This window comes from Natator depressus, chromosome 1 (assembly GCF_965152275.1).
Source record: "Natator depressus isolate rNatDep1 chromosome 1, rNatDep2.hap1, whole genome shotgun sequence".
In the NCBI taxonomy this organism is placed as follows: domain Eukaryota; kingdom Metazoa; phylum Chordata; order Testudines; family Cheloniidae; genus Natator; species Natator depressus.
Window position 1 is genome coordinate 266,206,023 of NC_134234.1, and position 24,584 is coordinate 266,230,606.

General features: G+C 38.5%; 1 protein-coding gene across 6 annotated transcripts in view; it reads left to right on the forward strand.

Moving 5' to 3' along the window:
• NR2C1 (nuclear receptor subfamily 2 group C member 1) overlaps positions 1–24,584 on the forward strand; it is a 99,180-nt gene that overhangs the window by 14,234 nt on the left and 60,362 nt on the right. For 3 of the 6 annotated variants that reach the window (XM_074941891.1, XM_074941893.1, XM_074941892.1), the window contains 2 exons: positions 12,081–12,156; positions 23,751–23,858. In XM_074941891.1, the coding sequence (XP_074797992.1) occupies positions 12,103–12,156; positions 23,751–23,858 (162 nt within the window). In that variant the 5' untranslated portion in view covers positions 12,081–12,102. The remainder of the gene's footprint in view (positions 1–12,080; positions 12,157–23,750; positions 23,859–24,584) is intronic. The other 3 variants (XM_074941895.1, XM_074941896.1, XM_074941894.1) reach the window with 1 other exon arrangement.

Consider the following 24,584-nt stretch of genomic DNA (forward strand, 5'->3'; position numbering starts at 1 on the left):
ATTCCCACTCCCACCCCCCAAAGTACTTCTGTTTAGGCATGAGACTTTTCATTTTATTTTCACACCTTTTATTTAACAGCATTGAAGAGAAGCTAATATAGTCTTTTTTCTTAAGGTCAATTTTTTTTAACCCCATTGAGCTTTGTCAGTAAATGCCACATCTAAAGAGAGGCAGCTAGCTGCTGTATTCTAAAACGTTCATGAAAATGCTGAAGAGCTGACTGTAATCAGATGGTCCTCAATATGTGCCTACATTTCCTCCCTCTTATATGAGACAAAACGGTAAGGGTCCTGACGGACAATATTGTCCATCATGTTATGTAGAAACCCCCAGGCTGGAGCGCATTCCCATTCCTTATGCACAGAGGCCTTAAAAGTATGGATCTGGTATATAAAACACAACATCACTATGACAGCAGCATACCTCCTGGGTTGACTGACCATAATTGCAGACACATTAAGCAGACAGTTTTCCCAAGAGCATGAATGAGAACTGAACGATGAAATAACACATCATATTTTACACATGTGGGGAATCCGCACATATAGACCTATTTGTTACGCCCACTCTACGTTCACCTGAAGTGGAGCACCGACAGGGACAGCACTCGAAGAAGAGAAGATTATTCACCTTGTGCAGTAATTGAAGTTCTTCGAGATGTGTGTCCCTGTAGGTATTCCACTACCCACCCTCCTCCCCTCTACTTCGGAGTACAAGCTAAACACTCCACGTTAGAGAAGGAACTGAAGGGATTGGGGCGTGCAAGTGCTAGATGGGGCACCAGCGGCACCATAAGACTGCTGCTGTGCAAGCGCGCACACAACCAGACGCTGCTACCGAAAATCTCTGATCGACGGCACTGGGACGTACCGACACCTGAAGTGGAGCGCCCACAGGGACACGCATCTCAAAGAACCCGAGTTACTGCACAAAGTGAGTTATCTTCTCTTCTTTTTTGTTAGGTGCTCTTCTGGCATTGTCATCTTCAAGTCAGCAGATTTGTCTCCTTGTTTGGGAACCACATGCATTTCTTGAAGTATCCTTTTCTTTCCCTCCATTCCCATAATTTTTTGTGGGGCCTAGAGCCTTATCACTGCAGACCAGTGGGTGCTGGAATTTATAGGTGGGGTACTCCATACAACTCCAGATGTTCCCCACTCCTTCTCCATCCCTATTTAAGGACTATTCTCATGACAACATGCTGCATCAAGAGGGGAAGTCATTTTTAAGTCTTGGAGCTGTGGAAGAAGTGCCTCAAGGGGGTTTTATTCACATCACTTTCTAATACCCAATTTAAAAGTGGGGGTTGGTGTCCAGTTCTTCACTGGAAACAACTGAATACCTTCATTTGCATGTTCAAGTTCAGAATGGTAACCCTGGTCTCTAATTTCCTTCCTGGATCCACAGGTCTGGTGTGTAGTTCTCAGCCTTCAGAACATCTACTTTCATATAGCTAGTCATCTTGCCCACAGGAAGTATCTAAAGTTTCAGGTGGGCAATTCCCTTTACCAATACAGGGTTCTGCCTTTCAGTCTATAAGTAGCACTGAGAGTATTTACCAAATGCCCGGCAGTAGTGGCACCACCTCAGCAAAAGCTGATCTACCTAAGGACAGACTTGGCACTGTAGTAGACGTGGTCGTTCAGCTACCGGTCCAACCTCTGGCTTCAGTAAGAAGCATGTGTCTGACTTCTAGGACACATGACCTCCTGTTTATACATAACTGAGAGTGCCAGACTTCACTTTTGATGCATGCAAGAGTGATTGAAGTCTGTAAATTGGCCCACTGGTCATCATCTGGAGATGAAGATGCAGGTCCCACAGGAGTCCTGTCACCATTAAACTGGTTGAAGGATCCTCTAAAAGTAAGTAAGGAAGTACCCTTCTCTCCACCATGACCATCAGAGACACTCATGTCAGGTGTCTTCACTTTAGGGTGGGGAGTTCACCTACACCATCTTGTACACCAAGATCTCTGGATGGCTCAGGAAGCTCACTTATGCAAATGTCCTAAATAAGGCTATTCATCAGGTTTGCACAGTATTGCTTCCAGTACTGAAAGGGTTAACTGTTCAGATTATGGCAGACAAAACCACAGCAATGTTTCATATAAACAAGAAAGGCAGAGCAAGATCCAACCCACCCCAATACATACATGCACACCTTTGTCGAGAAGCTGTGAATCTGTATAGAATTATGGCATATGACACAATTACTCCAGTAGCTCTTCATCACATACCAGGCTTGCAAAATGTTCTGGCAGACCTTAGCAGGAAGCTCACAAGCAATCACAATGACAGGCCCCATCGTACAGGAAATATTCACCACGGTGGGGTCAGTATTCCATCAAGGTGGATTGATTTAAATTAATGCAATTTAAATAACTGATTTTAATAATGATTTAAATCAACAAGCTGGAAACATTGATTTAAATAATTGAGTTTGATCATGTTTTTCATTGGTACATAGTTATTTTCCTAACGAGAAGTTGGTTCTCATTGGTTGATAACAAGTAAAATGTGTATTAACAACTAAATATAGCCTTTACACTGTACTTGTACGCATTTATTTAAGTAATTACATAGTTTAATTTCCATGTATTCAGATTCCTAATTCTTCCTACTTTATTTATGCAACAAAATGGGGAATGATATGTTTCTTATTTACTATGGATGGAAATTCAAATTCAGTTACAAATGCACAAACAGCATTTTAAGATTGATTTTTACTAGTTAAATAAAACTACCTTAAATGTGCTGGATACATTAGAAAGAAATTAGCAAAACATGTTTTGTATTTAACTGATTTATTAAACAAAAAATAGTCTTATCTATTGTTAGTGAATTGAACTGATTGTTCAGTAATCTGCTTCAGGATTTTAGAACTAGGAGATCTCATCTTCTCACTCCTAATTCTTTTATTCATAGGTTGGAAAAGGAAAACAGGCTTTTCTGCTTTTTCAACTGCCAATCAATTTCTTAATTTTGAATTAACTAATCACTGAACTGAATTAGTTCAATAAATGGAAGTGAAGAAAATAGTCTCTCTGCAGAAGAGGCTAATGCTTTCAAAAGCCGGTTTAGCACTTTAGCAAACTCTGATTCAATATACTTTGTCAGCGACATCCACCAATTCAGTGGGTTGACTTTTTTAAAACCTCGGCAGCAAGCATTGGCTGCTTAATATTATTTTTGTTTTATTTAAATTATTTTAATATATTATAGTAAGTTTAGGCCTGACCACAGATTGTCATTATTTCAGTTTTAGTTTTAAATAGTTTTTTTATTTTATTTTAACTTTTTAAAAACATGTCGGTTTTTATCCACTCTGGCCTCCATAGACCTGTTTGCAATGAAAGAGAACAAGAAGCGTCTCCGCTTTTGCTCCAGAGGCCACCAGTACTAGGGTTCTCTGTCAGATGCATTCCTGATCCCTTCGGTTCTAGAACTCTTTTATGCTTACCTGCCTATTCCACTGATTCCCAGAGTCATCAGGAAACTCCGATAAGACTCAGCCAAGATGATCATATTAGCCCTTCCCGGGCCAATGCAGTTCATTTTTCTCGGACCTAATCAATCTCTCTGTTAGATATCCAGTGCAATTATCTCCCAACACAGATGTAATTTCCCAAAGAGAGGATCTAGCTTCCCTGTCCTTGTAAGCATTAATGTCGGCTGGTTAACAGCACTGGAGAGCAGCTGCTCTTCAGAGGTCCAGAATATACTTATACACAGTACAAAAGGACTCCACTAGGCTTACATCATCTTCCAAGTGCAAGAGATCTTCTGTCTGGTATCAAGGACATCACTTATCTCCATACCTGATATACTAGACTACCTCTTGTCCTTAAAGAATTAATGACTTTCTACAAGCACCTCCTTTTGGTCACTTACAAGGCTACTTTGAGAGAATCTCACCAACATGGTTTAAGGCTCTGTCCAAGCATTGCTGCTGTCATGGGGACTTCAGACATGTTCTTGGTATGCACACCCTCTGTCTTGCACCTTCCCCTGCGAACTACGACGATATGACCCACTGCCCCGCCTCCTGGAATCAGTGCCTAGCCCTCAGACTCTTCCAAGGCTTAAATAAACACGTTCCCAGAACTCCATCTGTGTAGGTGTTCCAGGTCCACAGGTTAACTTCCTGGGCATATGGCAGGTGTAACTCATGAAACGCACATACGCTTTGTACAGGTTTCTAACATCATTGCTCTGCTTAATCGCATGAGAAATACACAGATCTATACAGAACTAATAAACCGTGCACACATTTCCCTGTCTCAGTTTTTTCACAACTCCAGAGCATTCTTTGGGTTGGGGTCAGAATTCTCTGGGGCTAGCCAGAGTCCTTCTGCTACAGTGCATGGCTTATATTCTGAAATATGGAGCCTTCTCTTAGCTTGGCTGGTTCATCCACTTGCCTTCTTGTACCCAAAGGTTCCTGTGCGGCACTGAGAGTTTTCCCCTCCATGGTTTTTAAAGGCTAACAGCAACACCTTGGTATCTGTCCTGCATCTGGGAATTTTTCGTTCTCCAAATACCGGCCCCTTGTTGCGGGAGGTTGGAGAGAACTGATTTCCCCTAGAATGCAGTTATTCTTTTGTTCTCAGAAAGGAAGACCTATTCAGGTGCTTATAGTCCTTACTGGTTAGCTGTTGTTCTTGATCTGGGTGAGACGTGCTTAAAGGCTTGTCAGCAATGATGGATACACAGGCCTAGAGGCATTCCCTGATACAGAAGTTTTCATCAAACCAATTTCATAATATCAACCAGAATTCGTAAGTTGTACAGATAGACTCCCCCAAAAGGTCTCTCACCCATTTCAGCAAACCATCCCTCCCATTCAGGGTCACTCAGTATTCTCACACCCTACAGTAGATAGATTCCTGAAATGGCTTATGTGTGTGTATTGTTGAAACAGGGACCTCCTCCTCTTCCTTGGGATCTCAACCTAGTGCTGATAGAGTTTGAGTTATCACCCTTTTCTACCTATCCATCAAAGCAGCTTTTCTAGTAGCAGTATAATCTGCTAGAAGGGTCAGAGGAATACAAAGCATTCGTGGTGGGACATCCATACACTGCATTTTGAAAGGACAGTATGACCTTGAAGCCTCACCCAAAGTTTTTTGCCAAAGATCGTCTCTGACTTCCATCTTAACCAAGTAATATACCTTCTTGTTGTCTTTCCCAAGGGGAATCAAAACTTTGCACATTGGATATGCTTAAGGTGCTATCTGTCTGTCTAGTTAGGACTGAGCTTTTTATGGTGGCCACTAAGTTATTTGTAGCTTGTGCAGATAGGGTAAAAAGTCAGTCAATATCGACATAGAGACTATCTAACTGTATTTCTGTCATTATTAAATTGTGCTACAAAATAGCTATTTTACAGCCAATCCACTAGGACTCAAGCAGCTTCTTTGAGAATTGTTCCAATCTTGGAAATTTGTAGGGCGGTAACATGTGGTTTCAGTACATACTCTATCCAACATTACTCTATAGTGGAAACATCAAGATTTGATGCTAATTTTGGCAGAGTTGTCTTACAATCATTATTAGGTAGATTCCAAGCACCCACCTCCAGTCACTTAAGTCATTCCTTCTGAGTCGTCAAGAATGGAATATTTGTAGACAAGAACTGAAAGAAGAAACAAGTTACTTACGTTGAAGAATCAGCTACTGTAAAGTATGTTTTCCATATATATTCCATAACCCTTCTTGCTAATATGGAGTCATATAACACCTGGTTTCTGCATTGGTGAAAGAATTGATGGTCACTGGGGGTCGCCCTTCCCTTTATGCCTATGGATGGGAGGCACAAAGACACTCAGAGTACAGGTGCAGCCCCAAAGGACACTGCTGGCCAAAAGATTCTGAACATGAGCGCATGAGCATGTGCACCAAGAGTGGAATATAAATGGACAACACATCTCAAAGAAGCACACTTGCTGTATGAGACAACCATTTCTTCTAGTGCACAAATACACGTTTTGTTCAGTACATCGAGAATGAATACTTGTAACGTGAGTTGGTAGTCATTCTGTAAAAAATTGAGAGGTGCATGAAAAATCAACTGAAGCCTTAAAGGGACTATGTCAGCTTAAACTCGTATTGTTATACATTTATTTACCTGTGTGTTTCTAACATTTTAGGTTATTCAAAGGAGTGGTGGAAGGGATTGAAAAAGTAAAAATTAATTTTTCCCCATTTATATGCTGTTCAGTTCTTGGATTTTGTTGAGACACTAAAACCTCATCCAGTTTCACTTGTAAGTGTTGAAACATTGAGGTTATGTCTACACTAGAGAGCTTACAGCGGCACAGCTGTACAGGTGCAACTGCACCGCTGTAATGTCTCTGGTGTAGTCACTCTATGCCAACTGGAGAGAGCTCTCCCATCAACATAATTAAACTGCCCCCAACGATCAGCAGTAGCTATGTCAGTGGGAGAAGCTCTTCCGCCGACAAAGTGCTGTGCATACTACCACTTATACCGGCATAATTTATGTCAGTTGGGGTGTATTTTTTCAAACCCCCGAGTGACTTAAGTTTGTAGTGTAGACATGGCCTGAGTTGTGATCAGTGCAGGTGAATTTGCATTCGTTTAAAAACTGTTCTTACTATTTTCTTTTCTTTTTAAGAAATCATAAACTTTTTTGATGGTGTTAGGTTTTATAGAAACTTAGTTTTTTATAAAATTTAACTTTTGGGCCAGTTTTGAATTAACATTATCATTCTAAGTTGTTAGAGAATTTATGGACTTACTGACTGACTTCATGTATCTGTGAAATGAAGTATGCAAACATAAACTGTTTTTCCCCTCAACCAACTGAAACAGTACCCAAGGATATGGAAATAAATGTAAGTGAAGTGTATGAGATGTTTCTCATAGAACTGCATCTGCAAAATAGTAGGGGCAAAAATTGTGTTGTAGTGTCAGGCTACTACTAATCATCTTGTGTAGCACCATGAACTTATCTAGAACTTTGCAAAAGAGAGTAAGGCCTGCCCTTAATGTCTTCTTATCTGCATAAGATAGATTTAAAAATAATTACTAAATAGGGGGACAAAATTTTAGATTGGGAAGGATGTGGAGTGAGTAGATGTGAGGAAACCCTTTTTTTGAAGACGTCTAGAGTGCTCAGTATGAGAGGAGGAGCAAAGTTGAAGACAGGTGTAGGTGAACAGAGCAGTGAATTACAAGCAGAGGAAGGAAGAGCAAAAGTTGAATAAAATGAAACTAGGACTTTTAAGATGGGGACAAGGAGATCAAATATGATGTGATAAGCTATTTGCGGGAAATTAAGGACGGGGGCACTATAGCTGTAGCAATGGGAGAGGATAACTTGCAAAAAGAGTAAAACAAATAATAGCTACCAAATATGGCTGGGAAATGGTTTGATATTAAAGAACTCCAGTCTGTATACAGCCAACTGTGAAATATAACATTGAAATTGATTTTATGGAAATTGACAATTCAGTATGCTAAGGAAGTGAAAATCTAACTCCTTTTATGTAGTGCATTGTGAAAGTTAATTGTGGTAAATCTCAGATGCCAAATTATTATGACCTTTTTGATAATGAGACTAACATGTTATTACTGAACTATGTTATTTTTTGGAACATAATTAGTCTTTTTGCAATCTGTAAACTGTTAAACTATTTTGTATTAATACTAAATTTTGTTCATATACACGAATCAATTTTACATAGAGATGAGCGTGTGGTGAGCTCCTTGAGTACAAATGGTTGATACAGTTGCCATGAATACTTTATATTTTCCATTTAAATGCACGGTTTTTGAAGAAGCAAACCTGAGACATTAGGTGTTACAGTCTTTTGTCTGTGAAGTCCTGAATTAAGAATATGTTAGGTTCAAAATGATGTCATTTTATAGTTTTTACATCACTCATCACACACAGCTTAGAGTGAGAATTCTAAATATGTTCTGGCCGTGCACATTAGTAAGAAATTTTCATTGTATATTTATAACTATATTTCACAACACCACCAATATATTCATCATTCTCATCTGAAGTCTGCAAGTCAAATAATGTTTAAATAGCAGGGTTTCATTTAGTAATGTAGTTTATTTCAAACTTCACACAAAATTATTTTACATATTTATACTCCAGAAATATAAGACTTATCCAGAGCACTTGAATTTTATGTCATGTGCAAGTTCAGTATTTGACCATAAGCCTTTGCAAAGACAAAAGAAGAGCTGTCCACTTCCTTCTCATTGCATTACATTGCTTGAGAGCAAGTGCTCCTGGGTTGATGGAGGGTAATTAGCAATTAGTATTCAGTATTTGCATCAGAATGTGCCAGTACTGCAGGCCAAAACATCAAAAGGTTTGGAAGAGAGATATAAAATGAAGAAAGTTAGAGCAACTATAGTGTTTGTTTCTAAATAAGACTGATACAATTGTTATCCTGGAGGCTTCACTGTGGAAAGAATGTAGTCTTTCTGATGGAGGAATAATGACCTTGGCTTACTCTAGATTTCTTTAGGAATAAGAATGCAGAAGATGTGATAGCTGGTAACCATGACATGGAAAACGTTGATCACTAAATAAAAAGTTTAGCTTTCAGGAAAAATGTATTCTCCACTTAATTTTACTAGACTAGTTATTATTGATGGGTAAAAATTGCCTGAACTATTCAGTATGAACTTTTCTAGTATGCTGTTTTTTAAACTAGAAACACAGTGGAATAAAACTGTCATTTAAAATTATGTGCAATCTCTTGTTCACATAAACTCTGCCCACTTGATAATATTTATGTAATAGGTATAGCATGCTAAAGGTTTTTCAGATATTTAAAGTGGAACAGTTAATTTGAAAATCATATTTCTTTTAAAATTTTGTGCATTTGTACAAGTAGCACCTGAGACAGTGGATTTTAGTGTGTTTACTCTGCATGCTCAAATAAATTGGTTAGTCTCTAAGGTGCCACAAGTACTCCTTTTCTTTTTACTCTGCATCTGACAGCAATTTGTATAAAGTAAGTTTCAGATTTTTCCCTGTATAGTCAGTTTCTCCCTTGAAGAAGACATCCTCAGCCATGAAGAAAAGAGAAGGAAATAAGCTATTATTTTAGGAAGGATTTTTAAAAAACAAGACAAACTGTATAAAAGTGCATTATGGAAGCTTGAATTTTTTGATATTATTCAATTATTTTAAAAAATTCTAATTGAATTTTTATATCTTCAGATAGAATTTTATCTATATTTTTTGAAAGATTTTCCTCTTGTGCTATGGTTCCAATGTAATGCCATTTATTTAAGGGCAAAAACTTGACTTTAAAATTGCAGTCTTATGGGAGTATTTTTCAGATTCTTAATAATGTGTCATTCTCAGAATATTACATACATACATTATCTATCAGGAAAGATCCAAAAAGATTTACAGATTATGGGTGTGGTTCAGGCACCAGAGCCCCTTATAGCAATTCCATTAACTTCAGTGGGAATTCATGCAAAAAAACATATTCGATTAGGCCCTTCTATATAAAGGACTCACTTTTTACACTGAAGTCTAGCCAAAGAGGGGATGGCAAATTTGACTAATTTAAAAAAGAATCCAGTTTCTGATTGCCTTTTTAATAGTATGTTCTAATTTTTTTAAATTAAAATCATAAGGGTTTTCCAGCAGGGAAGAAGCTGACTGAAAAAGTGCAGTCAAATGCACACTAAACAAACAGAATTTTTGCTAATTTCTGTTATAGTAATTTTAGGTGTTGTAAGTCTAGATACAAAATTCAGACAAATGTGATTTTTAAATTGATGGTGTCTCAGGACACAACGCTATTAAATTATATTTAAAATGATGAGAATGTCAAGTCTTACCTGAAAAATTGCATCTCCTGCTGAATATAGTTCTCTAATCTCAATCCGGTGCATTGGTTTTTATTTATGGAATCAGTTACAAAACTTCTGGCAGCCCATATACTATTCCATTATGGAGAATATTTTATTTAAAACAGAAAACGGCGATGTTTATATAAGACCTAACTTGAAAAACACTGGATTTTGTGATCCAGTTTCACTGTGTGTGTAATGTGGATAACATAGTTGTCCTACAGAGGAGTTGAGACAAGCTATTAATGTTTGTAAAGTGAGATTATTTTTTTTTAAATACACACCTGAAGAAGTTTGGATTAGTCTTTACTCTTCCCTCATTTGTACCTAGTAAATTTGCTGGTGGTTTAGAAGTGCTCTGCAAAGTGAAAACATGTTTCCATTTTCTTTCTTCCTCTCTGTCAGCAGAGCTAGATATGCTACAGTGCGCGCTGGTGGGGGTTGAGGTTCTCTCACTATTCAAAAAGGAACAGTCTATTTAACTTCAGGCGTAGAGTTGGCTCCAAAATGAATCTTTGGCTAGTAGTTTGGTCATGATACAGTGCCTCTGGGACAGGGGATATGATGTGGTGAGATTGCAGCAAGGATATAGGGGAAGTGAGAAGAATAGCCTACATATCTTAAGCTTAGTCTACACTCAGTTTTAGTACTGGTATGATTATTTGGTATGGGGTGTGATTTATTTATCTATTTAAACCAAAATATTAAACCGATACAAATTCCTTGCATGGTTGCAATTATACCAGTATAAAAGTACCTAATACCAGTGGTTCTTAACAAGGGATATGCTTACCCTTGGGGGTGCACAGAGGTCTTCCAGTTGGGGTACATCAACTCATCTAGATATTTGCCTAGTTTTACAACAGGCTACCTATAATGCATTAGCGAAGTCAGTACAAACTAAAATTTCACACAATGACTTGTTTATACTGCTCTATAAGTTATACACTGAAATGTAAGTACAATATTTTTATTCCAATTGATTTATTTTATAATTATATGGTAAAAATGAGAAAGTAAAGCAATTTTTCAATAATACAGTGCTGTGACACATTTGAACATTTATATCTGATTTTGTAAGCAAGTAGTTTTTAAATGAGGTGAAACTTGGGGGTACGCAAGACAAATCAGACTCCTGAAAGGGATACCGTAGCCTGGAAAAGTTGAGAGCCACTGCCTTATACTCTGTATGTGCAGCTTATTTACTCTTCCTGTACAGGAATAGCTATAATGGTATAAAACACCTTTATATCAGGGCAACTGTATCCACACTAGGGAGGTTATAATGTTTAATTATACTAGTATAGTTAAAGCAGTACAACTTTTGAGTGTAGACGAGGCCTCAGTATAAGTGTATTGGCTTGGTACATAAAGCAGATTCAATTTCAAGTGCTCAATCGACTTTAATTTAGGTTTTGACATTAATTTAAACAAGTGGTTGCAATGCTTCATAACTCCTATGCACCGCACCCTTCTTACATATTGACTAATGTAAAGATGTAGATATGTGACCAAACCACCCTTACATATGAACATTTAATATTACATAACAGTGGTTTACACCGTGTAATGATCACAGTTTTGTCACTGGGACTACTTTGCACACTTCACACGGATGAGGGGAGCAGACTTGAATCTCAACCAAATTTCTGCTTTTTAAAGCATACTGTGGCCACCAAAGTGAATATGACATTGGCATCATCTTGTTCCACAGATCTGTTTTCACATAAGAAATGTCTTCTTTTAATGACAAATATACATTTTTAATTACTCCTGTTAGTGCTGCTAAACCAGTACAACTTCAGCAGAGCAAGCTGTACAAGTTGACTGGTACAGCAATGGAAACATTGGCTTAGTTCTAACTGAGTAAGTTTTTAATTAGACCTTCAGTGGATCAGAATTGATGGTAATGATGTAAAAGCCAAAGAGAACTCATTAATACTTTGAAAACTTGCTGTGAGTTGTAGTTCTGCTGGAACAAAAAACCAAAAGTAACCTAAGAAACAGCAAAATTATATGAAAGCCCTTGAAACACAAACATGGATCTATATGATGCCATTTCTACAGAGTCCTGTTTAGAGCATAACCACACTTTAAATTAGTTGCTGGGCTCACTTCAGTAACTGTGGCTATAATTTATTTATGTAAATAATATTTTCCCCCAGATATTTTCATCTTTAAGGTACTAGATGTTAAGAATCTTCTTCTTTCTTTGACAGGAAATTCTGGTGATTAAAGATCATGGCAACCATAGAGGAACTGGCCCATCAAATTATTGAACAACAAATGGGAGAGGTACATATACATATATCTATATATTTAGTCCTATTTGAGACAAGTTGGACAATAAAGCATAACACTGATATGTAAAGATCAAAGCCACAAGAGAGAATGGTCTCTAGTGGGCCCAAAGCTCCAGAAGACCCTCCCATAGAAGATTAGCAGGAACCCTGTTCTTGCTATCTTCACGTCATGATGCAAAACTTGAATCTTTGTCAAAGCATTCCCCAAAGAAACTGAGCTTAAAAAAAGTAGCAATATTTTCAAAGGTAGAAATCATTGACTAAATCAGTGGTTGTCTTCATAGAGCTGTTTAGTCATATGAGGCAGGCTTTCCTCTCTTCTAGCATCAAAATTGCATTCTGGATACAGTGCCTGAATATTACAGTAATAGGTGCTTTTAGAAATGTATGAATAGATAGTAAAAATTAGTGTTGTCAGGATGTGTGTGTGTGTATAAATATAAAACACTTAAGGATTCATTACTATATGTTCTGTTCAAAATCAGTACAAGTGTGGTTATAAGAAAAATATATAAAAATGGCACCTGTTTACTGGAAATTTCTGCTCTTAGTTAATTTAGATTTGTCTTACTTTACAGTCAAGTTAAGTATTCCAGGTGATTTCAAGTTCAATTCATATCAGTTTTAACGTTGACTAGAAAGGTTTCCCTCTTGGATTGCTAATTTTGTATATGTTCTTATGCTACTCTCATAATTGTAGTATCTGTGTGCCTTCCATGATGCATTAAGTGGCATGACTGACATCTGTCATGTGTGGTTTATCCTTTCTCTCATCCTCTTCCCAGAGGGAGGAGGGTTGGTGTGTGTTTAGGAGATTTTGAGCGGAGTTGGCTTAGTTTTGTTTGAAGGTACACCCTGGGTACATGTTTATGTTAGAAAAGGCAGGTTGAAGAAATACATTGCACTTTGGAGCGCAAGGTGGTGAGGTTTGATCTTAGCAACTGTGGGAGTTTGTTCCACAGTCTTGGACCAGCCCCTGAGAATGCTCTGTCTCCTGAACAAACAGGCTTTATATGGTAGCAAGTTCCCTTGTGTCTGAGGGATGGAGATGTTGACCTCAGTCTTCATACAGGAGCTTTAGTCAATCTTTTAGATATCCTGGGCCCAGGCCATTGAGTGCCATGAACTTAAGGACTGAGACTTTGAATTTGACTCCAGAATTCAGTCACTCTGTGAATTTTTAATATATTTTTTTAATCTCTCATCCCTGAATCATCCTTTTCACAGTAGCAATAAAGTTTATATCCAATTCAAAAAGAGCCACAAAAGTCAAACTCATACTCAACACATGGGGAGAGAGAAAGCCAGCCACGCTGCTTGTCTCTCTCCTTTTCTTCTTCAGTGGAGAGGCCACTTTAGTTAGAATAACAGGCCCTATTTGCTCTTCCTGACAGAGACCTGGCCTGCTATTCTATGTCAGTTCTTGTATTTTAGTTTGTTTAGTAAGAGCACACCTGTCTTCCTTTATCCCACAGTTAAAGTAGAGGAAGGGAAGCAATTGTGCTGTTCGCACCACTGCTAGTAACCTCTTTTCCTAAACTTGTGTGGGTTTGATTGCTTTGGTGTGCGAAATAGGTGGAGCTTGTTTCTGACCTCTGACGTATTACCAGTAGGTCCAAACAGGCTTGTACGTTGCTGCTACAGCTTCCCTATGTAAAGACAGACTTCTAGCATAGTAAGCAAGTGGTGCTGAAAACATTACTCTCTAGAGGATTTCCAGATACTAATAACTTAACCTTTTATTGTCCAGTTTTTAACTACCACTGTTAGATAAGGTTAGTGAGAAAGTGGTATTGGTGCCAATATAAAAGAGCCTAGATCTATTGAAGAAGCTTTCAGTTATGTCTTGATCTTGTAGGTGTATCTTACTAGTCTGGTGTCTGATGTGACTAGTATGGAGACTGTGCTGTTATCTATGGCTGACTGCCTAATGATGGAAAGGATATTCTGTGGATTGTTTCTCTGAGCAATCTCAAAGAGTAGCTGAGTATTTGCTCTTCCTCCTTAGGGTCACTTGCATATGAGGCTCTATCTTGTTATCTTTCCTGTTCAATGTGTATTTATGGTTGCTAAGGGAAATAGTGAGACGGTTCATCCTGGTACAGATGACACTTGTATATTTTCCTTTTGTTATATCCAGATGCAGCAATATCTGTTGTTTTTTCCAATGTCTGAAAGAAATGAAGTAAATGGGAACAAACTGGCCTCAGAGTCAGTGCTAACAGGTGGAGGGAAATATCTTGACAAATGAACCGTGTGCTGAGTGCACATTCTATTTTTGTGTGCACTCACCTTTGCCAATATAGTTTGGAATTTGGGAATTATGTAGAATCCAATGTTGTTCTTGGGTTTTCAGGTAGCAGCCTTTTTCATCTGTAGTTGACCTACAGGATGCAGCTATTCTTCTCTCTGGTTATACTCATGCTGGATGCAAGCTTGTGACTTGCCCTTGGAAACCATATTTGAAGCTGCTTAGAAGTTGAGCCAGTATTTCTAATAGCACTTGTAATTCACCTGAACATTAATTTTCACTGAATTCATAAGCAAAATCCAGTTTGGGGCATACATGCGCAGAGACCTTTTTTCCCTACCTTTTAAGAAAACTGAGGATATTCACAGACTTGATGTTTCATTAAGATACCGGAGTCACTAATAGCAGTTAGGGTAGAAACTAGATAGTAACTAGATCAGAGGTGGGCAAACTATGGCCCGCGGGACCGTCCTTCCCAGTCCTTGAGCTCCTGGCCTTGGAGGCTAGCCCCTGGCCCCTCCTCTGCAGTCCCCCCTCCCCTGCAGCCTCAGCTCGCTGTGCCGCCAGTGCTCTGGGCGGCGGGGCTGTGAGCACCTGCTGGGCAGCATGGTGGTGTGGCTGGCTCCAACCAAGCCGCGCGGCTGCCAGTCCTGCTGCTCTGAGCGGCATGGTAAGGGAGCAGGGGGTGGTTGGATGGGGTGGAGGTTCGGGGGGGGGGGCGGGGGCGTGGTCAGGGGACGGGGAATAGTGGGGGTTGGATAGGCATGGGTGTCCCGCGCCTGTCAGGGCTCAGGGCAGTCAGGGGACAGGGAGCAGGGGGAGTTGGATCGGGGGGGGTGTCCCGGGGGGCAGTTAGGGGCGGGGCTCCCGTTAGGGGGTGGTCAGGGGACAAAGAGCGGGGGGGGGTTGGATGGGTCAGGGGTTCTGAGGGGGGCAGTCAGGGGGCGGGAAGTGGGAGGGGGCGGAGAGGGGGCAGGGGCCAGGCTGTTTGGGGAGGCACAGCCTTCCCTACCCGGCTCTCCATACAGTTTTGGAACCCCGATGTGGCACTCAGGCCAAAAAGTTTGTCCACTCCTGAACTTAATTATTGTTCATAGACCATTTTAGAAATGACAAACCTGTTAAGAGCATGATCTTTGGAATAGATTGCAATGATGTATTTTGCAAAACCTATTAAATATATGCAGATTAGAAGCAAAAGAAAGTTTTTTATTTTAAAAAAAATTCTTAGTTACAATTTAAGATTACCTATATTAAGCATTACATAGAGTGCACCGTCTCATAAATCTTTTGCCCGACACTATCCACTTCCTACCAGGAATGGGGTAGTTCTTATTCCCAGACCATGGTCAGGCATTTCTGCCAGTCAAGAACTTGTAATAACTGTCTCTCATAATCTGTGGAGCTGTAAAGTAATTACATAGTAGTTTATCCATTTCCTCATTTGCTGCCAAATTCCAGTTCCAGTTAACATCTGTGAAAGCAAATAAGTATCCACGACAAATATGTAAAACTTGATATTTAACAAATACACTGGTTACACTGTGACAAATAGTATTTAATGTTTTTGTTAATGCATCCATGAACAATATCAAGTTTCTTTCAAAGGTTTAAACTCATACTGCTGCATGTCAATAATTAGCAGTTTCATCTTCTGTAAAGTGTATCTTTGAGAGCTTTAAAGAAACAGCTGTAATTCAGTCCTGGAATAAATAAGTAATTCTGTAGCTACAGTTTAGGAACCATCATTGCCAGTATAAGAGAACATATGAAGAAGGACCACAGAACACTAAAAAGAAAAGTCTAGAGTAAGAAACGTCTATACAAGGTATCAGGAAAGCACCATCTGCCTGTAAATTACCACCAGTACAGGTCATTTGGAGGATATTTCAGAAAATTTTGCCTTAAAGGGGTCTTTTCTTTGCAATTATTATATAAGTCTAAAATATTATGTATTTGTACTCTATTATAATATCAATAATGAATACTCTCATTTCTGCTTGAAATTTCTTCATTATAATCTTTAGCCAAAAAAGTATTTTGGGAAGCCTGAAATTAGAGAAAGTGTTTAATTTATAGAGGCTGTAAAGGGGTTTTACTTTTGTAAAGTCTGACTTTTTTTGTAATGCAGTATTGCAAAAAATGAGTTGGTTTAGAAACTTAATTTTTTATATATTCAGTAATCCTAGGAGAAATCTAGTGAATACAGACATTTTTATTAGACGAGTTCAAATCTTGGGCATTGCTATTAACTATAGAAATATGAACATCCGAGAGCTCTTGGCAGAGTTTATAGACTCATTGATCAGTTTTATGGAGTTTACAAGCTCTGCAGACACACAACAGAATTTGTAAACTGTATAATCAAAATAATTCCAGTATGAAGAGTTTGGAAATCAACAGAGATTGTAAATTCCTTAAGACAAATAGTTGTATGCAGCGGTGTTGTGGTCATGTTAGTTTTAGGATATTAGAGAGACAAGGCAGGTGAGGTGATATCTTTTATTGGATCAACTTCTGTTGGTGAGAGAGACAAGCTTTCAAGCTATACACAGCTTGATTGGTCCCTTAGAATTTGTACTAACTACTTATGCTAAACTATCTGTGCGTTCTTGTATTTAGCTGTGACACTCTTAGTACCTTTCTCAGACCTGAAGAAGAGTTCTGTGTAGCTCGAAAGCCTCTCTCTCTCACCAACAGAAGTCGGTTCAATGAAAGATGTTACCTCACTCACCTTGTCTCCTTTAAGTAAATAGTTCAAGTTTAAGGAACTTGGAAACTCTAGAGACACAAGCTTCCTCTATTTCACTGTAAACTACAAAGTCCAATCTACCCTGACCATCCTCACTACAGAAATGAGATATAGCACTGTAATTACGAACCTCCTTGATGTGCAGAACGTTAGATAAAACCAAGTAACCAGCTTGATCTGAATTAGGCAACTAATGACCTTCTCTATTCCTCGGAAAGGACAGAGAGTTGACATGAATACCATGTTATGTTTCATTGTTTAGAATTTCAAAATTTTTACAAGTAGTTGAAATACCTACCGTAGTTGCATGTGTATGTTATATAGATTAATGGTGATGTGTGGCAAGGTTGTTTGCAGAGATGACCCTTGCCTGCTGATAGTGGGGGCGGGGAGCAGAGTAAGGGCAGCCAGCTTCAGCAGTCTTACTGCGCATGCTCAGTACAAGCTAAGCAGCAAATCTTGGGCGACATGTGACCCTGCATGCTCCCCCATGTGTTGCCTCTGGTTGTTTGGTAACCTTAATTCATAATTTCTTGATTTAAAAATTAGTTTTTTGTTCTACAGTATTTTAGTTAGATTTTCTTCTCCAAGAAGTAAAAGTGTGTATGTGTTTATAAACTACATGTGCTGTACAGTTACATGAGCCATGTAATGCATTTTATTTTATTTATATTATAAACTGCAGAATAATGTGATAAATTTATAAGTCACCTTTGGCTACTTAACCTGTAAACTGTCCTCCAATTCAGATCTGCCAGGTCTACTTTATCTAGTACAGACCTCTGAGCAGATTCAAATAGCCATTGTTGCTGGATTTTTTCTTTCTTTCTTTGTTTTTTTCTGAAACAAATTGTGAAAAATGTTTCTTCTCTCTCACCTAAATATGGCATGTATCTTCCCCCAAAATTACACTTACCTGAATGACCGGACAGGGGGTATTCAGCTGTAGAGTGGTGACAGGTTTAGGTCTGCCAGCTTGCAATTCTTTAGGGCTAGTTATAGGAACTTTTTATACTTCTGGGAAGAGAAAATTGCCAGTGGAATCCAGCACTTGTTTTGAGCTATAATTTATTTTTAAAACTGTTATTGCCTTTGAATAAAGGTGTATTTTATCTTCCATCCTATCTTTTCTCCCTTTTAATTTTTTGCCAAACTTAATGATTTCTGACCTTCACTTAGAAAACCACTCATAGCTAGGGTCACTAGACTTTGCAGTGGCTTCACTGCATGAAGGCAGGGTGTACAACTCCTCTACTGATGACAGTAATGTTGGAGTTTTCAGTTATGGAGATTTACTCCTCCAGTCTTAGAAGTCCTTGTTTAACATAAAGTGCATACATCTGTTTGAGGACCTTGAGGAAATTTTACGCTGTGAATTCTGTTTTGATGATGATACTTGGGCATAAAAATGAGAAGATACACTTGAAAAATTTGCTATTTTACTGTATTTTCAGTGATGTGCACGGTCAAAGTTATTGGATACATGATTTGAAGCACTCTAATGCGCATTTAAAAAAAAAAGTCTACATTCATATTCTAAGAAATTGAACAGTGACCAAATCCAAAGGGGAAATGTGTGCTGAGATTTTCTAGTCCAGGGGTCTCCAAACTTTATGAGATGAGGGCCATATCAGATTTTTGAAGGGGCTTCGCGGGCCGAAGCAACTATAAAAGAAATTAAATATATGCAAAATCGTTAAAAAAACGACACTACTCTACTCTGTGTCAGTGTTGCATTAAATTCTAAATCGGGTATAAAAGTTAATTGATGTAGGTGCTGTGAAATCACACAAAATATTTGTCAATACATTAAAAATCATTTCACATTTTTTTATTTTATTTCTAAAAACTCACACATTTGTATCCTACAAATACACATATTCAAAAATAAAGAAATATTTTAGAATTAAAAAAGAAAAGGAGTACTTGTGGCACCTTAGAGACTAACCAGTTTATTTGAGCATGAGCTTTCGTGAGCTCATGCTCAAATAAACTGGTTAGTCTCTAAGGTGCCACAAGTACTCCTTTTCTTTTTTCTTTTTATGAATACAGACTAACATGGCTGTTACTCTGAAACCTGTCATTTTAGAATTAGTGAGAAGTATGGTACTGATGTTTTTCTGACAAAATTCCATTTAGCTGTGGTTCAAAGTTAGTGTTCCCTATCATCAAAATTGATTGTAAATGTTCATCAGACAAGGTTGATCTGTAGTTGGATTTCACATATTTCATCATAGAAAATGTTTTTTCACACACTTAGGTAGTGCCAAACACTGACATTAATCCACGGACAAAGTTCTTTACATGAGCATATTGATCACTTGGCAGGCATTTATAGAACTCTGCCAGATTTCCTTCCTTATATTTGTCCTTCAACACGTCATTGGATTGCAGGTCAATCACTGCCATTTGAAGTTCAGGTGTCAGTTTTTCGAGATCGCATTCAAATGGGTTTTGGAAGATCCGTATTCCTTCTGCATTCACATCAAGGTCACTTCACTCAGCTGCAGCCTGCCTGTTCGCTTCTCCTTGTACCTGCTCGGGTGCAGCAGCAACTCTCCACTAAGTTGGCTCCCCTTTTGTGGGGGACACTGGTTCCAGGGGGCACGCACAGCTGAGCTGAGCTACCCCTTCCCCCGCGAGCTGCTGCCGGCAGCCCCCTGCCTGCTCGGCATGCCTACTCAGCTGCAGCCTGCCTGCTTTGTGCTGATGGGTATCTATGCCTGCCTGTTTGCTTCTCCTGCTCGGCTGCAGCAACGACTCTGCCCTAAGTTGGCTCCCCTTTTGGGGGGACACTGGCTCCCAGAGGCACTCATCCCTCCGCACAGCTCAGCTGTGCTGCCGCCCCGTGTGAGCTGCTGCCGGTGGCCCCTCCCCCTGCCTGCTCGCATGCCTACTTAGCTGTTTGCCGCCTCTCCCCGTTGGTTGGAGGGCCGGACAAATGGAAGCCCCGGGCTGGGTCCGGCCCGCAGGCCGTAGTTTGGAGACCCCTGTTCTAGTCCGTTGCTCATTGACAGCAGTGATGCCACTGGCCTTAGCAGGGCATTCAGAAGTCTATTATTTCTTTATGTATTCTGAGACAGCCAAAAAAGACTTGCATTTATTCTCAGTGGATGAGACACCATCTCACTGTTGTTGCTGATGAGAGGCTTTTTATTTATGCCTCTCTGCATCATAGTGTCCTGTCTTTGAGAAGACGTAGATAAGTAGATGTCTTTTTGCAACAGATAATAGTCATACTTAATCAATGTTAGTTATTATTTTGCTGGAACAAATTATCTAAATTGTGGCTAAAATTCTTAAATTCTAGGATTGTAAATAATTATTTCTGGCTCAGATTGGCTTGGTAGATTTAATTATAGATAGATTTCTAGAGGGGCAACTTGCTGCAGTCCTGATTCTTTATTGAGAGCTATATATATATGCAACAATGTAGTTAGCAGTAGGATTTATATTTTAATAGCTCAAATGGATCATAATTAGGGCTGTCGATTAGTCTTAACTCATGCGATTAACTCAAAAAATTAATTGCAATTAATCGCACTGTTAAACAATAGAATACCAATTAAAATTTATTAAATATTTTTGGATGTTTTTCTACATTTTCAAATACATTGATTTCTATTACAACACAGAATAAAAAGTATACAGTGCTCACAAATTGATTACAAATATTTGCACTGTAAAAATGATAAAAGAAATAGTATTTTTCATTTCACCTCATACAAGTACTGTAGTGCTATCTCTTTATTGTGAAAGTGTAACTTACAAATGTAGATATTTTTTTTTGTTACATAACTGCACTCAAAAACAAAACAATGTAAAACTTTAGAGCCTGCAAGTCCACTTAGTCCCACTTCTTGTTCAGCCAATCGCTAAGACTAACAAGTTTGTTTACATTTATGGAAGATACTGCTGCCTGCTTCTTATTTACAATGGCACCTAAAAGTGAGAACAGGCGTTCACATGGCATTTTTGTAGTCAGCGTTGCAAGGTATTTATGTGCCAGATGTGCTAAACATTCATATGCCCCTTCATGCTTCGGCCACCATTCCAGAAGACATGCTTCCATGCTGGTGATGCTCATTAAAAAAAATACTGTGTTAATTAAATTTGTGACTGAACTCCTTGGGGAGAACTGTATGTCTCTTGTTCTGTTTTAACTGGATTCTGTCATATATTTCATGTTATAGCAGTCTCAGATGATGACCCAGCACATGTTCATTTTAAAAAACACTTTCACAGCAGATTTGACAAAACTCAAAGAAGGTACCAATGTGAGATTTCTAAAATTAGCTACAGCACACTCAACCTAAGGTTTAAGAATCTGAAGTGCCTTCCAAAATCTGATCAGGACGGGGTGTGGAGCATGCTTTCAGAAGTTTTAAAAGAGCAACACTCCAATGAGGAAACTACAGAACCCGAACCACCAAAAAAAAAAAAATCAACTGCTGGTTGCATCTGACTCAGATGATGAAAATGAACATATGTCGGTCCGCTCTGCTTTGGATCGTTATTGAGCAAAACCCATCATCAGCATGGACACATGTCCTGTGGAATGGTGGCTGAAGCATGAAGGGACATACGAATCTTTAGCACATGTGGCATATAAATATCTTGTGATGCCGGCTACAACAGTGCCATGCAAACTCCTGTTCTCACTTTCAGGTGACATTGTAAACAAGAAGCGGGCAATATCTCCTGCAAATTGTAACCAAACTTGTTTGTCTGAGCGATTGGCTGAAGTAGGAGTGAGTGGACTTGTAGGCTCTAAAGTTTTACATTGTTTTACTTTTGAATGCAGTTTTTTTTGTAGATTTTTTTTCATGTAGTTCTACATTTGTAAGTTCGAGTTTCATGATAAAGAGATTTCACTACAGTACCTGTATTAGATGAATTGAAAAATACTATTTCTTTTGTTTTTTACTGTGAAAATATTTGTAATAAAAAATAAATATAAAGTGAACACTGTACACATTGTATTCTGTATTGTAATTGAAATCAATATATTTGTAAATGTAGAAAACATCCACAAGTATTTAAATAAATTGTATTCTGTTATTGTTTAAGAGCACGATTAATCGTGATTAATTTTTTTAATCGCTTGACAGCCCTCATCATAATTGAATTGTGCCAAATAATTGATTAAACCATCAAAAGTACTAAAAATAGTCAAAGCTCTGTGTTGTGTACTTAAACTTGACCTAGTGTATGTGGAACTTTCACCGGTCTAGTTAGTATTATGTTTGTTTGTTTTTTTTTACTTTAAATTTAAATAATTTTGCATTGCCTCCAAATTTTAAATTTAATGTGCTGCAGATTTTTATACTAAAACGAGTAAATGACTGGTAGAATTTGTCAGGGGAAAGCTCAGGATTATAACAGCTGAGTAGAGAACAGTTGGCCCCAAGGAGATGTGCGAGGTGGCTTTGATTTTTTTATTTCTGGGAAGCAGTTGAGGAAAATGGTATTGGAGAGGGGATGCATCTCCTCTTTCTGTACTACTTTTGAGCAGAGGCAGGCGATTTAAAATTTTGAGGGGAGGAGCTGAGTTTCCATTTCTTAACTTCTTGAATTTTGGAAGTAAAGAAACAGCAAATCTGGAGACCAACATGATATAGAGTGCACACATGAAGTAGGATATCAAAATTAAGATGGAGAAAGGTAAAATACCATTATTTTTTTCCCCTCTCTCTTTTCTCTTCTTGTGGTGTCTCTCAATATCCTTCTCTTTTGTTCTTTCTTGTTTTTCTTCTTTTCACTGCTTTAGCTGACAGCTAAACAGAAATGGACTAACACTGTGCTCCTGCACATAAGTGCTTCCATTAGTTCTACTGAGCCCTTAATTTAAAGGTGCTTCCATGCCAAAGCATGTCCCTACTATAAAATCATAGAATCATAGGACTGGAGGGGACTTTGAGAGGTCATCTAGTCCAGTCCCCTGCACTCACGGCAGGACTAAATATTATCTAGACCATCCCTGACATAGAATGAATATAAACAAATAAAACAAGTATGGAGGGACAAAATTAGAAAGGTCAAGGCACAAAACAAGATTAAACTAGCTAGAGACATAAATGGTAACAAGAAAACATTCTACAAATACATTAGAAGCAAGAGGAAGACCAAGGACAGGGTAGGTCCGTTACTTAATGAGGGGGAGAAAACAGTAACAGAAAATGTGGAAATGGCAGAAGTCCTAAATGACTGATTCATTTATATCTGTCCATTCTTGCAGATACAAGCTGGAGCAAACAGGAAAATAAGCAGCTTGATTAAAGTGTATTCTGTATTTGTTGATCAACAATTAATTTCCCCCAGTCATGTTTTGCCATAAATATATTTCTGACCTTTGGATCCAAAATTGTGAAATGGCTTTAAAACTGTGGAACCAGTAGAGCTTTCTAACGTACAAAAGCTAGCTAGTAAAATTAGGTTTCATGCTGCTACATTCCCAATACAGTACCAGTGTCTCACTTTGAATAATATTTTGCTGACACATCTGAAGCTGGTCAAACCTTAATGTGGTACAGCAGTATTTTCACATAGCTGTCATTCCAATTATTTATTTGTTTGTTTCTAGATTGCGCATTCCCAAGGAACTGTTACTCAAACACTAATGGATGGGACAGCACAAAGAATACAAATTGTCCCAGCGGATTCAGGTCTCTCTTTACCACAACGCATACAAGTATGTTTAAACTAAAATATTTTGAAAGAATCTCTGAACTACTTTACTCTGCCTGTTTTTGTGCACCCTTCCTTTTGTGAACACTTAATAATCTTTTCTAAAATGTGAAAATTTTACGTTGGAGGCAGAGACTCCTCCTGTGTCTAGTGGAGCTGTAGGACAATAGGGATGGGGCTTCACATTGTTTCTTGCTTTCTGAGATGAAGACGTGCATAAGAAGCACTTACACAGTGCCTTGTGTGTCACTCATAGTCTCCTTCAGCCAGTAACTGAAATGATATGGTTGGAGTCAAAGCTGGCTACGAGGTCTATTCTGTGTTTAAAAAAAAGAAAAAAAGGTACCCAGTTTCTACTCCAAGAGTTTACCTGTTGAACACCAAAGAGGTGGTTCAAGCTGTTACAAGGCATAACGTAGTAACACTGTTAAAAGGCTGAGTTATTTTTACATTTGGTAATTCAGCATATAAATTTGAAAGGCTTTGTGGTGTATCTGTGGAAAATACTTGTAGATCATAGCAAGAAATATATTTTTCTTTATATTATCAGTACATCATGAAAATGTGTTGTTGGCCCACTTGTTAAAGCATATTGGTAGGCAATTTTTTTGTTGGTTACACTGAGAAAAATTCCCCACCCCAGTAGAATACCTGATAGTGTGTCCATATGACATGGTCCCCCCCGCCAGAATTGAGGCTCCATTCAGGGTTAGCAGGCCACGCTCACCGG